At 43.5% G+C, this 15,000-nt stretch overlaps 1 protein-coding gene across 1 annotated transcript in view; it reads right to left on the bottom strand.

The window, feature by feature from the left end:
• The window catches only part of LOC143118399 (noelin-2-like), a 76,133-nt gene that overhangs the window by 31,367 nt on the left and 29,766 nt on the right, over window positions 1–15,000 (bottom strand). The window contains exon 3 of the mRNA XM_076279466.1: window positions 2,056–2,211. Coding sequence (XP_076135581.1) covers window positions 2,056–2,211 — 156 coding nt within the window. The remainder of the gene's footprint in view (window positions 1–2,055; window positions 2,212–15,000) is intronic.

Genomic DNA, 15,000 nt, shown 5'->3' with positions numbered 1-15,000 from the left:
ACCTCGTTAAAGTTCAGGTATGGTAAAGCATGCTCACTTCGTTAAAGCTCAGGTATGGTAAAGCATGCTCACCTCGTTAAAGCTCAGGTATGGTAAAGCATGCTCACCTTGTTAAAGTTCAGGTATGTTGGAGCATGCTCACCTCGTTAAAGCTCAGGTATGTTAAAGCATGCTCACCTCGTTAAACTTCAGGTATGTTAAAGTATGCTTAGGTATGTTAAAGTATGCTCAGGTATGTTAAAGTATGCTGCGGTATGCTAAAGTATGCTGAGGTATGCTAAAGTATGTTCAGGTATGCTAAAGTATGTTCTAGTATGCTGAAGTATGTTCTAGTATGTTGAAGTATGCTGGTCTATGACTATTCAACTTCATCACCAAGTGGGCCAGACAGAGGAAATACGTTAAGGGGTGGAACTGTTTGTTGAGGTCCATTCGGCTATACTGAGGTGTGTTGCAGCGTGCACCAGTGTGGCAGGGTTACCTGGAAGCCCTTGGGGCTGAGGTGTGTTGCAGCGTGTGGCAGGGTTACCTGGAAGCCCTTGGGGCTGAGGTGTGTTGCGGCGTGTGGCAGGGTTACCTGGAAGCCCTTGGGGCTGAGGTGTGTTGCAGCGTGTGGCAGGGTTACCTGGAAGCCCTTGGGGCTGAGGTGTGTTGCAGCGTGCACCAGTGTGGCAGGGTTACCTGGAAGCCCTTGGGGCTGAGGTGTGTTGCAGCGCGCACCTGTGCGGCGGGTAGGGTTGGGTATCGTTTGGGTTTTATCCGATACCGGTGCTAAATCGATACTTTTAAAACGGTGCCGGTGCCGAAACGGTGCCTGAACCGGTACTTTGTTTTTAAAATGTTTTAAATTAAAATAGTCTAAAGCATGAATTGCTTTTTTTTTTATTGATAAGACAAATTTGAACATGAAATTGAACTGTTATATTCAATTTACTATCAATATCTCATTGCTCCTACAAATAATACATTTAAATGTTAAAACAGCTTGCCATGCATGCACACACAATGGTGAGCTCTGCTTTCAAGTTTACCCAGTGTAGGCGGTTTGCCATAATGTATGTTAAAACCGCTTGCCATAAAACTGCCAGGTCATGGACAACGGCATTTGCAAGCTAATCTAACAGGGACTCTATTTTCCAGTTAATTTAGTGTGTTCCCAAATGCTTTCAAGAAATTTCATGTCTTGAAATTCAACACGCAGTAGTTTTGAACATGTTAGGCTACATGTCGGTGTTGAAGTGTTTAGATTCCCAGCGCTAGCCTAGTAGGCATTTTAACAGCAACTATAGCTATGCGCTAACACCAGTCAGCTGAGTTTAATTAGCGATAACGTACGGAGATGGTTTCGTAGCCTCTTTGACAGCTCAGTGACATCAGGTAACCTACATATTTATGTTTTTGCCAGATAACTTTTAACATGATCTTCATATTCATTGTGATGCTATATGGGCCTCATGCACATGAAAGATTAATATCATGCCATTATGTTGTTTAACACACTGTGAAATAAAGTTTTCACCTTACAACTTTGCTGATAACATTTCAAATAAATGTCAGTTAGTGCATTAGCAGGGATTGTGTAATGTATAGGCTAGCCTACTGTTGATGTTGTTTCATAACCTTTTGCTTGTATGTAGTTAGGTCCACTGCTAGATTTTGACAGGCACTCGCGATATCGCTTTAAAGTAAGCTACTTTGGGCTCACGCAAGCTGTCAAACACTGTCCACTCGCCTATGGTGCACCCCTCTGGTTTATACATCCAGTGTTTATCATATGTTAGCTAACTGTATCTGGATGTGTTGCTATCAGAGCAAGACGATGGCGCATGACATGCAGTGATGCCTCGTATAAAAAAAAAAAAAAAAAAAAACGCTATTTAAGCACCGAAATGAGGCACCGAAATCCACGTTGTTATTCGATGCAGTTACTACCGTTTGTGTCGGCACCGGTGCCATATTAGAACCGTGTTTCGGTGCCCAACCCTAGCGGCGGGGTTACCTGGAAGCCCTTGGGGCTGAGGTGTGTTGCAGTGCGCACCTGTGCGGCAGGGTTACCTGGAAGCCCTTGGGGCTGAGGCTGCGAGGGTTGCTGTGTGCGGAGCGGACGCGCCCCTCCACCCCCCTCAGGAGGGGTTCAGAGTCCCGCACGTACTGCAGGTCACGCGACGTACGCAGGTCCAGCAGCTCCATGGACTGAGTCACGTTCTGGACCTGCACTCATTACGCATGCGCACACACACACACACACACACACACACACACACACACAGACAGACACACCCACATACAAAAACTAAATCAGCTTTATTTGGCAAAAGTCTCATGATCCTTTCATGCGCATTATAGTGTATATAAATGCAGATGCAAAACACACACGACTGTGTGTTCAGACAGTATGTGGTAGCTTATTTTTGGCAAGAATCAACAGACAGTAATGTGTGTTGACACATGTGCTCTTCCATTTGTCTGCACTAATGATCAGGTAAACACAGATCAGGATGCATGCCACGCATGGTCCCATGTGCACATTTATATGACAGCGGTATGCTTCTCCAATGGCTATAGCAAATAAACACACACACACACACACACACACACATACATATATTAACCATACACAAATACAAACCCACACACATGCACATTAACAACACACATACACATTAACCACACACACACACACACACACACACACACACAAACATTAACCACACACACCAACACACATCCCAAACACACATACAAGCACACACACACACACACACACATATTTTGGGGGAGGCAGCATGACAACCCCTAAGATTAGAGTCAGGAGACAGACACAGACACATACACACAGACGTACGCACGCAGGCATACACACGCACACACACACACACACCCACATAGTGCTAATGATGATTAGGTGGGACAGCAGTAGGAGGGCACAGCAGGGCAGATTTATCACTCGGTAGAACACACACAGCTAATTATGATTAATAATTAAACACGGACAAGCACAATCACACACAAAATCATACACACACACACAGACACACGCACACACACACACACGCACAGTACCTTTTAGAGTGAAGTCGTAGAGTGCAAAGCAAAGTGTCCTTTCTGCCATTTGCACAGATGTGTGATTCGCTAACTAACTCGCATTATGACTCACCACTCTTTATCTTGTCATCTTGTCTTGAAAACACACTAGGCACAAGCCACAGCTGGAGCCTGACAAACACGCACTAACTGCAAAACTCATCTGCTCTTCAAGTCCATTACAAACACGCACTAACTGCACAACTCATCTGCTCTTCAAGTCCATTACTCAGGGAGTGCAGCTGTACTGGGAAGTCCGCCCGCCCCTTGGCCAAATGGCATAATGACATTCTGTCCTGCTTGTTATGCTGTCTGAAGTGAAACTGAGTAAACGCATCCATGGCAAGAAAACAGACAAAAATATATTATATAACATATGATATATTATAATAAGCATTCTTCAAAAGGTCAATGCAGTGACCTACTGTATGGAAAAAAAGACTAGATACATTATTTATATCAGGGGTAAGTAAATATAAAGCTGAAAGATCCACTTATCAAATTTCCATTTACTCCAAGGTCTGGGAGATTTTTTTAGGTAGGCTACAGAACTCGAAAAAATAAATCCACATAAGTTTCAAACTACACAAAACAATATAACATTAATGGGAGAAGTGTTGCAGTGTTGCTGTGTTGCTGTTTATGATCTGGCTGTTTCAGGCAGATGCCTACTAGGAAGTGTCTGTGGCAGTTTGAGGACAAGAAAGAGTGCATCAAATCAGGATGATCAGAGGGTCAAAATAATAGCAGCCAGAGAACCGTTGATAACAGCACAAGTGACGTAAAATAACAACGTTTTGGCAGCTTGCGATTAAAGGCATTAAAAAATAACTCTCTAAGACTATTTTCCCATCCACTCCACAATCAACGTTTTTTTTTTTCTTGCCTGTGGCCAGTTTTGAGCAAGCCATTTTCACACTCAGAAGGAAAGATGTCGATTGTTCAGTTTGAATGCCTACGTCTGTACAGCTCGCAAACAATCATGAGAAATGACCATTTCCTGAGTGCTAAACAGGAAGAGCGTGGCGCCAGTAGCAGGGCTTAAAATTCATTTTTCAAAATAGGGGGGAATTCCCCCCTTAGGTTATTCATGTAGGGGGGATTTACACAATTTGGGGGGGGGTCGATTTTGATACCAAGTCAAGAATTGCGATTTCGATACTTCTTTTGATACTTTTTTAAAAATGTGTTTGATTTTGGGGCCCCCACCACCCTGACATCATCAGTAATATATACTGTAGTGGGATCATTCACAACAGTGGACATCCTAGATTCTGCTTGACTCTCTCCACACACACAATGTTACATTTATATAGAGTGTATTTAGTTAATAATGTATATTTTAATGTGTAGCATTTTACTAGTAATTACTAGTAGCTAAATGTGGCGCCATAGAAGGTTGTGGCTGTTGTTAAGTACTTTGTTTCTTGTTTTGGTCAGACCCCCCATTCTTATTTTTGGTCTTTTAGAATTAAGACTCACAATATGCAGTACCGGAAAGTGTCATGGGGTGGCGCTGTGAGATAACGCTGGTATTAGGTAGCCACTAGCCAGCAGCAAGTCTCGGTTAGTTATTCGAAGCCAACGAGACGAACGAGTATCAAGCCACTCATGCACTTTTGTTTTGATGCTTTATTTGATTTCAGGTGAGTCCGAAATCACAGGAAGGATATATAATTAATTTGTTAGTAATGTGTGTAATGTGTGAGCAGATGATACACGCTGTAAAATGTGTTCACTCGTTAAATACATGTTTATTTGTAATCGATGCTAGCTATCTGCTCGAACCAGTAACTAGCCATCATAGCCTGATGTGAACGAGTAGGCTGGTTGGGATATTTGCGGGTGATTATGCGAACGAGAATGTTAATGCATTGCTGTTTGTAATGCGAGTTAATGTTGATGTAAAACAATAAGTCTCGGTTAGTTATTCGAAGCCAACGAGACGAACGAGTATCAAGCCACTCATGCACTTTTGTTTTGATGCTTTATTTGATTTCAGATCAAACTTTAAAAAAATAAAATATGTGGCACTGAAGAATATTGTCTCTTCTCTGCGTGTGCAACATATTTTTGGCGAGCCAGCCAGGAGAAGACTTCTGAGTACTTGAGGAGACGGTATCCGGACGGACACTCCTGCTTAGAGAAGAAATCGGAAGATATGGAGGAATTACAAGACACTGTGAGCACAAAGCTACTGACACTGCAAACTCCTGATCTCATCAAAGTGTGCTATCACATTAAATGCAGCAAACCTGTGGGTGGATTTGAAGGACAGTCTAGGCGTGCATTGACAAGAATGGTGGAGAGGAGTTTGGATGAGATTGAGGCAAGTGAAGAAGATGCTGAGACGTTCTTACAATTCCTCAGAGACCTCTTGTCATTTATGGAGACATTGCAAGAAAAGCCAAATAAAACACCTTCAGACCCCAAAGACAAGAGCAGACAACAAGAGCTGGAGCAGTTAAAAAAAGAATATGCACAGCTGCAACAAGCACAGTCAGCAGCACAACGCACTCTGGAGGTACAGATAGAGGCCTTAGAGGAAAAGCTGAAGCTGAAAGACCCCACAGCCCCAGTGACTGGTCCGGTGCCTGAGGTTACCCTCAGAAAGGAATTCAGAATCTTTGGACAGATCGGAGAAGCCGGCCAGAAAGAAAAACTCTCCTACACAAGCCTCACCAACCAGATCGAGTCAGGTCTAAAGAAGGGCTACACTGAGACGGAAATCATTGAGGCTGTCATAAGGGCAGTGAGTCCTGGCCTTCACTTGAGAGAGCTACTGGAGATTAAGCGAAACATGACACTTCAGTCATTGAAGACCATATTGAAGGGGCATTACAAGATTGATTCATCGTCAGATCTGCTGCATAGGCTAATGAACATTACTCAAGAACCCAAAGAGTCGGCCCAGAACTTCTTGTTCAGGGCAATAGAATTGAGGGAGAAATTACTGCGCACATCAGATGATGATGAGGTTGATGAGCAATTTAGTCTAGAATTAATACAAAAGAAATTCCTTCGCTCTGTAGAGACTGGACTTCTAAGTGACTCAGTTAAATTTCAGATAAAGCCTTATCTCAGCAATCCCAACATTACAGATGAGGAGCTGATAGAGAAATTAGGTGAAGCTGCAAATTTAGAGTTTGAAAGACAAAACAAGCTGAAAAAAACAGTTGTACCAAGACCCCTCAAACTGAATGAAATACAGACAGGGACACATGATCCAGAAGAAGAAGCAGTGGGGAAGGAGACAGCTACATCACGGGAGAAGAAAAAGCAGGGACAGTGCAAATGGGCTGACATGGATACCACCAAAGCGATTGAGGACCTCAGAGCAGATATGAAGGAAATGACGAAGATGTTCTGTGAGACAATTCAGGCAACCAAGACAGTCACATATGCAAACGTGACACCACTGCCAGCTGAGAGGCGGCCGAGGGGATGCAGACCATGCCAAGATGCGCAGAGAGGTGAGACATGTAGTCACTGCTATCGTTGTGGGCAAGATGGGCATCTCTCTCGGGGATGCAGACAAAGAAGACCAGCACAGGGAAACGAGAGGGGGCTGCTGAACCGGGACCCCCAGTAGCCCACTCCCCCTCCTGGTCCCATGGAAGTTCAGCGTTCCTACAGGCCTCACAACCACCCCAAGCTAAGCATAACAGTAACGAGTGTGATATGCATAATGACACTGTTGAAAGCACCATTGCCGGCAATGCCAGCCGCCTTTCCCCTCAGCATCAAGCCAGACTCCTGGATCTTATCGGAAAGAGATGCCTGGTTCATTGCCAGCTGGATGATGTCATTGTGGAAGCCTTATGGGACACCGGGGCCCAGGCTAGCATTATAAATGATGGTTGGAGGAAGGAACATCTACCCACCAGCATTGTCAGACCAATTGAAGAGCTCCTGGGGCCGGGAACACTAACTGGATTAGCTGCAAATCAGACAGAGATCCCGTTTGATGGCTGGGTGGAGGTGAGATTTTGTTTGAGCAGTGAACCTCACACCAGGGAAACACTGCAGGTGCCCATGCTGGTGACAAGTGACTCGAATGTAGCAGAAAATCCAATCATTGGATTTAATGTTATTGAGGAGCTGATTAACAGATGGGACAAACAGCGATCAAAGCTGAATTCAGTTCAGGTTGTAAGCCAGGCCTTCTCAGTGTCTGCTAAAACAGCAAGGTCAATGATAAACCTCATGCAGACTGCAGATACAGATGGAAACGTGGGGACAGCATGGACCAGCAAGAAAAGTGTACACCTGGCTGCTGAGCAGATAACCACCATCTATGCTCGGGCACGTGTCGGTGAACAGTTCTTAGGTGAGAATCTGCTATTTGTGCCATGTATGTCCACACAAATGCCAGAGGGTTTAGTCATGCAAGAAGGCATTGTTAGAGTAACAGGTGAGAGAATGATCTATGTGCCTGTGTCCATTGCTAATACCAACATGCATCGAGTGACCCTTGGCCCACGCCTGATGTTGGGCCACCTTCAATTGATAAAGACAACTTACCCAGCTACAACGGAGCTCAGCCAAAGAGATAAAACTCAGAGCGAGCTGGCAGCTCACTGGACACAGCCCACAATACAGCAATGCGAGGTAGCCCTCACCACAACAGGCTCACCACACCCTCAGACACCACGGCCAACCCAATATGACCCACCTGTTAAGCTAGACCATCTTAGTGAAACACAACAACAAACAGTGAGACAGCTGTTGAGAGAGGAATGCAATGCATTTGCTTTTGATGACCATGATGTTGGCTGTATCCCCTCCCTCAATATGCACATCACATTGCATGACAAGACACCTGTACGGAGGACATACATGTCAGTGCCAAAGCCCCTCCATCAGGAAGTTAAGGAATATCTCCAAGACTTACTGAATCGTGGATGGATAAGCAAGTCCAGATCACCCTACTCCTCTCCTATTGTCTGTGTTAGGAAGAAGGATGGTAGTCTGAGGCTATGCTGTGATTACCGGGAACTCAATCGCAAGTCAGTGCCTGACCGACACCCTATCCCAAGGATCCAGGATATGCTTGATTCCCTTCGTGGCAGCTCCTGGTTCTCTGTGCTGGACCAGGGGAAGGCCTACCACCAGGGCTTTCTGGAGGCAGAGAGCAGGCCACTAACAGCCTTTATAACACCGTGGGGGCTGTACCAGTGGAACAGAATCCCATTTGGCCTCAGTTCAGCCCCTGCCGAATTTCAAAGGAACATGGAAGACTGCTTAGAAGGCCTGCGGGATGTTATCTGCCAGCCATATTTAGATGATAACTTAGTCCATAGTACCTCTTTCAATGATCATGTCAGTCATATCAGAACAGTTTTGCAAAGGTATCAGCAACACGGGGTCAAGCTCAGTCCACACAAATGTGAAATATTCAGAAGAAAAGTACGGTTCCTGGGACGGATGGTGTCAGAATACGGGTATTCAATGGATCCAGCTGAGATAGCTCCTGTTCAGGCCCTGAAGCATCGAACGCCACGCACTGTGGGAGAACTTAGGAGGATGATGGGATTCCTCTCCTACTACAGGACATATATTCCCAATTTCTCTAAAGTAGCACAACCCTTATATCAGCTGTTGGCTGTACCCCCCAGTGAGTTTTCACCTCCCAAGCAAAATAAAAACAAGAAAAGACTCTGCACAAAGGCAAGGGGTCACATACCACCCGGTACCCCTATCAGCTGGACTCAAATCCACCAAAATGCATTGAACACACTAATAGACCACTTGACAGAGCCCCCTATCCTTGCTTACCCAGATTTTACACAACCATTTGTACTTCACTGTGATGCATCACAGGAAGGTCTAGGCTGTGTGTTATATCAAAGACAGGCAGGGGAGATGTCAGTGATTGCATATGGTTCCAGAACTCTCACACCCCCGGAGAAAAACTATCATATGCATTCCGGAAAATTAGAGTTCCTGGCACTTAAGTGGGCCATTTGTGAACGCTTTAGGGATTATTTGTTTCATGCCCCACATTTTGTAGTTTACACGGATAATAATCCCTTAACATATGTCCTGACAACTGCAAAATTAAATGCCACAGGCCATAGGTGGGTTGCCGAGCTGGCCGATTTTAATTTCACGATCAAATATCGGCCCGGAAAACAAAATGCAGACGCAGATGGCCTCTCCCGCATGCCATTGGACTTCGATGAGTTTGTGAGGCAGTGCACAGAAGAGGTGAGCCACAGTGTCACCAGTGCATCTATGCAGGGAGTGATAATGAAATCCAGTGATCCCCCACTCTGGGCAAACATGGTGAGTCTACAGGCCATAGACCTTCTTAGAGACACTGACATACAGTCCCCTAGCCAGTCTTTTTCACCAGTGCAGATAAGGGCAAGTCAAGAGAGAGATGCCGTTATCAGCCGGCTTCTGCAGTACAAAAGCGGCGGTCACAGGCCACCTAGACAGACCCTCAGGATAGAGCACCCAGATGTGAAACTCTTGCTCAAACAGTGGGACAAACTTTATGTGAATGATAAAGGAATCCTGTATAGGAGAGTAGGAAACAGAGAGCAGCTCCTGCTACCACAAGAACACCGCATGGTGGTTTTCAGGGAATTACATAAAGAGATGGGGCATCTTGGGGTTGATAGAACACTGGCCTTAATCAGAGATAGGTTCTATTGGCCCAGAATGCAAAAGGATACTGAACACTTTGTCACGAGCGAATGTGAGTGCTTAAAAAGGAAAAAACCAAACAAAGTGACCCGCGCACCTCTGATGTCAATAAAGACAACACATCCATTTCAGCTAGTCTCAGTAGATTTTCTCCACCTGGAAACATGCAAACAGGGGTATGAATACATACTAGTCGTAATGGACCACTTTACACGGTTCGCCCAGGCTTATGCCACAAAGAATAAGTCTGCTAAGACTGTAGTGCAATGCCTGTTTAATGATTTCACATTGAAGTTTGGGTTCCCAGAGAAGATCCATCACGACATGGGGAGAGAGTTCAAAAACCAGTTGTTTGCTGACTTGCAGAAGGCGTCTGGTATGCGTGGTTCTCACACGACCCCCTATCATCCGATGGGAAATGGGCAAGTGGAGAGATTCAATAGGACCCTCTTATCCATGCTCAGGACACTGAATGATGATGAGAAAACAGACTGGAAACGTTCACTGCCAAAGGTAGTCCATGCGTACAATTGTACGCGCAGTGAAGCAACTGGGTTTTCCCCTTATTTCTTGTTGTTTGGTCGCTCTCCTCGTCTTCCTATTGACCTCATGTTCAACCTGCCAGCCAAAGAGAAACAGCAAAGCCATGCAGACTATGTCGCAGACTGGCAAGCGCGTATGCATGAGGCCTATGAAATTGCATCAAAAACAGCAGAGAAAGAGGCTTTGCGAGGAAAAAGATACTACGATAGGAAGGCTCAGGGTGTTGAACTCCAAGTTGGCAGCAGGGTCCTTCTTCGTAACCTGAGTGAGAGAGGAGGGCCGGGTAAACTCCGGTCATACTGGGAAAACACGGTGTACAAGATTTTGAGCAGAAAGGGCGCTGACAGCCCTGTGTATGAAATCAGACCGGAGACTGGTGGAAAAACCCGTGTAGTGCATAGGAATCTTCTTCTGCCATGCGACTGTTTACCTGTGGAAGAACCGCTGATGAAGAGGAAACATGTCACACAAAAGAGAGCAAAGATGCCACTTGGGAACAGACAGCAAACAACACCATCAGCCTGGGACACAGATGGTGACGATGAGGGTGAGAGTTATGTCCTGACCTACAATCCTCCATTGCCTAGAGAGGACGGTGATCGGCTCATCACTCTGAATGCAGAAGCAGAGCCCTTTGAACCAGCACAAGCAGTGGATTTAGACCATGGTCTCTCTGGGGAAGATGAATTGGAGGCTGAGAGAACAGTAGTGGAGGATGTCTTACAGCAGAATGAAGAAGCCATCGAAGAAGAATTAGACTACGAGGATGTGCAGCAGAGACATCAGGAAGCGGAGGAAGATGCCACGGAAGAAGAATCGGACTACGAGGATGTGCAGCAGTCACCACAGAGGTCTCCGTACCCCCAGAGGGAACGGCGCCAGCCCAAGATACTTACTTACAATGAGTTTGGAGAACCCACTGTGATATCAAGAAACACAGCAGTGAAAGGAATAAGTTTGACTCCTTCTTGTCGTCAGTTTCTGTGGAGACCCTGGACTGTTGAGAGACATTGAAATGAGTTATATACACACATAGCAGTCATTGGACTTAAATGAAAAAAAAAATGAAAAAAAAACACAAGGCACAAACACTGTCTGCTCGGAGATGGGTTAATGTATTATTATGATATGATGTGTTGAATATGTACATTATGTGATTTTTTCTTTTGAAAACCAGCTAAATGGCAAGGTAGTACAAACTAATTACTTTGTATTCCATTTCGGTGGAAAGTAATTCATACTAGGGCTTAGGTTTATTACTAACCTGTTCAGCAATGTTGTAGAGATAATTGAAATTCTTTTAATTATTGGAAATGTCAGGAGACATTTTAAAAAGTGGGGGAGGGTGTGGCGCCATAGAAGGTTGTGGCTGTTGTTAAGTACTTTGTTTCTTGTTTTGGTCAGACCCCCCATTCTTATTTTTGGTCTTTTAGAATTAAGACTCACAATATGCAGTACCGGAAAGTGTCATGGGGTGGCGCTGTGAGATAACGCTGGTATTAGGTAGCCACTAGCCAGCAGCAAGTCTCGGTTAGTTATTCGAAGCCAACGAGACGAACGAGTATCAAGCCACTCATGCACTTTTGTTTTGATGCTTTATTTGATTTCAGGTGAGTCCGAAATCACAGGAAGGATATATAATTAATTTGTTAGTAATGTGTGTAATGTGTGAGCAGATGATACACGCTGTAAAATGTGTTCACTCGTTAAATACATGTTTATTTGTAATCGATGCTAGCTATCTGCTCGAACCAGTAACTAGCCATCATAGCCTGATGTGAACGAGTAGGCTGGTTGGGATATTTGCGGGTGATTATGCGAACGAGAATGTTAATGCATTGCTGTTTGTAATGCGAGTTAATGTTGATGTAAAACAATAAGTCTCGGTTAGTTATTCGAAGCCAACGAGACGAACGAGTATCAAGCCACTCATGCACTTTTGTGTTGATGCTTTATTTGATTTCAGATCAAACTTTAAAAAAATAAAATATGTGGCACTGAAGAATATTGTCTCTTCTCTGCGTGTGCAACATAAACATATTTAGTAATTTGAATGCTTAATATTGACGTTTAAACTATAACACTTAGGCATATCTTTAATGTGGGTCTAATTGAGTGCACATTGGTGATGAGCATAGATATATGGGCAGTTCCAGCGTTATGGATGTGACAATTGGACTCATATTGGTAAACAAAATGCCTTAGAGTGGGTGCAAAATTAGTATCAGTGAATTAATTTGCATAACTTTTAATGTAACCTCTGTCCTCTGAATACTGAGAAATCCTCAAATTTCATATAATCAATTTCATCCTAAGAATACAAGGCATTTTATCAGTGTTATGGATGTGACATGAAATGGACACACTTTTGTGAGAGATTACATGTTTTGTACAAACTCTGTGAATTTTGAAGGAAACTGCCGAAACTATGATATATGTAGCATGAAGGAGACTTGAATGAACACAAAAAGTGTGTTTTTGAAACTATGCATCATTTTCATAATGCATTATGTAGGAAAAACTGGCGTTATGGATGTGACGGTTTCACGTTATGGATATGACGTGTCTGAACCAGTCCTCGACAAACTACATAAAATACATAATTAAGTAGTGAATTTTGATATGAAATAATTGAAATAGTAATCATGAAAAACTAGCGATGAAATTATTGCTTCCTCAGCCCACTAAGATTCACAGGAAGAATCAGGACAACAAGTCCTTCAAAATATAAAAAAGACATTTATTTTTTTCTTTTACCGTCATCAATTTTGGTCAGTGATTCCCGGGTTACTGAAACACCAGGGAACATGAAACTTGGTGGCCACTCCCCTAAATAACTAGCCCTACCTGAACCGTTGCACCCAAGATGACAAAATATTTATGGTATGTTAGTCTCAAGAGCCCGCATCAACCTAACCCATACCCACTCATTTGTGATTTGCACACATAAAGCACATGCACGCGCACGTGCACACACGCACATGCACATGCACACACACACACACACACACACACACACACACACACACACACACACACACACACTCACGCACAGTCGCACACATACAGAAAGGCAAGCGCACACACACATAAACACATACAGACCGGCTAATAAACTAGATGTACCGCTATGCGGTACATCTAGTTTATTGCTGCCCTTACTAATGTTACTCTGTGGGTATTAGCTACAGAGGACCTGACACTTCAAATGATGGCATATCGCGTCACATTTAAAATTAAACTTTGTTAAACAGACGTGAACGGCAGGCTGAACAGATCTGCAACAGAAGGAGGTTGCTATGTTAACTCCAGCTGCAAAGTCAGCCATCTTCACCAGCTAGCACGATAATCCAGTTACTGTACAACAACAGTATGACAGTTACAGGAAGATAATTGCTCAGATTTTCGTTATTAGGCCACTTGAAAATAGGCTATGGCTAGGCTAATCACTGGAGGTATTTTAATATTATGTTTGTTTTGCTAATGGTTAGGCAAGGCCTCCCTGTGGTTTTGATCAACCTAATATTCTTTGAAATGTCAATTGTAAACACTAAGGTGAAATGCGTTGAAACTGACATGCCACCAGAACAGACGTTTTATCGGCTTTGAGGTATAATAAAGTCCCCAGTCTTGTAAATTCACATTATGTAACATCCATAACGTCACATCCATAACGCACCATTAAAGGTTTTAAAAGTAAAAAAGGGGCACAATTTGGTCATCACATTTTACATTGATATAAATCAGCTTTGCACAGACACTATGGACATTGTCGCATCAACACTGTATGTGTAGCATAAACTTTTCCTATAAAACGTTATGGATGTGACATGGCCATGGAACTTGCTGACTTAAAAACAAAAGCCTTACAAATGTAAGGAGTTGTGCTCTTAAATGCAAGCTGAGCATAGACATTGCTCTACCATTCCCTTGTCAATCTGGAATTTGTCAAATGACACAATTTGTTTGAACCTTGGGTCCATTTATCCACTTTTTAAATATGTATAATATTACCATGTGAAAAATGTTGTTTCTGTATGGTTGCACACCATATTTATGATGTAAAAAGAGTGTCATTCTCCATCAAATTCAATCAGATCAGTGACAAACAATAAAATATAGACCTAAATAAAGATTTTAACAACAGTTCTATTTGCGTATGCACAACTTTTTTTTTCCATGGTAAGGATGACCTTTGCATGGAATTGCCCATATATACTGTCAGTATATATATATCTATGGGTGATGAGTAGGTGTAATTGAGTGCCTGTCACTTTAAGAAATATGTGAGAGTAATTAGCCTCCCTTCAGCCTGACGGTTTTAGGCTAGTCGCTAGTGAATAAAAGTTGTGCATAGTGCATAAGGATATGTGGATGCAATTCATTATGTTTTCTATGTCATTAGATAAAATAAATGTTCAAAAAATGAACAAGTCGAAGACAATCTTTCTGGAATCAAGTGTTGACGTGACCTGAGCTAGCAGGATAGTTACCAAGGAGCTCTTTCCAGATGTAAAAGTTTGCCATGGTTGCATAGCCTATTTGCGTAAGCGCAAAGTGGTTCTCTCTCTCTCTCTCTCTTTCTCTCCGTGTGTGTGTGTGTGTGTCTGCGTCTGCATGAGGCTATGTTCAATTCAACTCGGTAGTTGATCCGTCCGGTCAATAGCACCGCATTCACGCCACTTCATGATTATATTAACGTCATCAGACAGGCTGTAA

Source organism: Alosa pseudoharengus, unplaced genomic scaffold (genome assembly GCF_046254945.1).
Source record: "Alosa pseudoharengus isolate Yale_2024_CS ecotype anadromous, Long Island Sound unplaced genomic scaffold, YU_APseudo_1.1 YU_APseudo_1.1_scf_1, whole genome shotgun sequence".
In the NCBI taxonomy this organism is placed as follows: Eukaryota; Metazoa; Chordata; class Actinopteri; order Clupeiformes; family Clupeidae; genus Alosa; species Alosa pseudoharengus.
The sequence above is the reverse complement of the archived record's forward strand: the minus strand, read 5'-3'. Positions and strand labels throughout refer to the sequence as shown.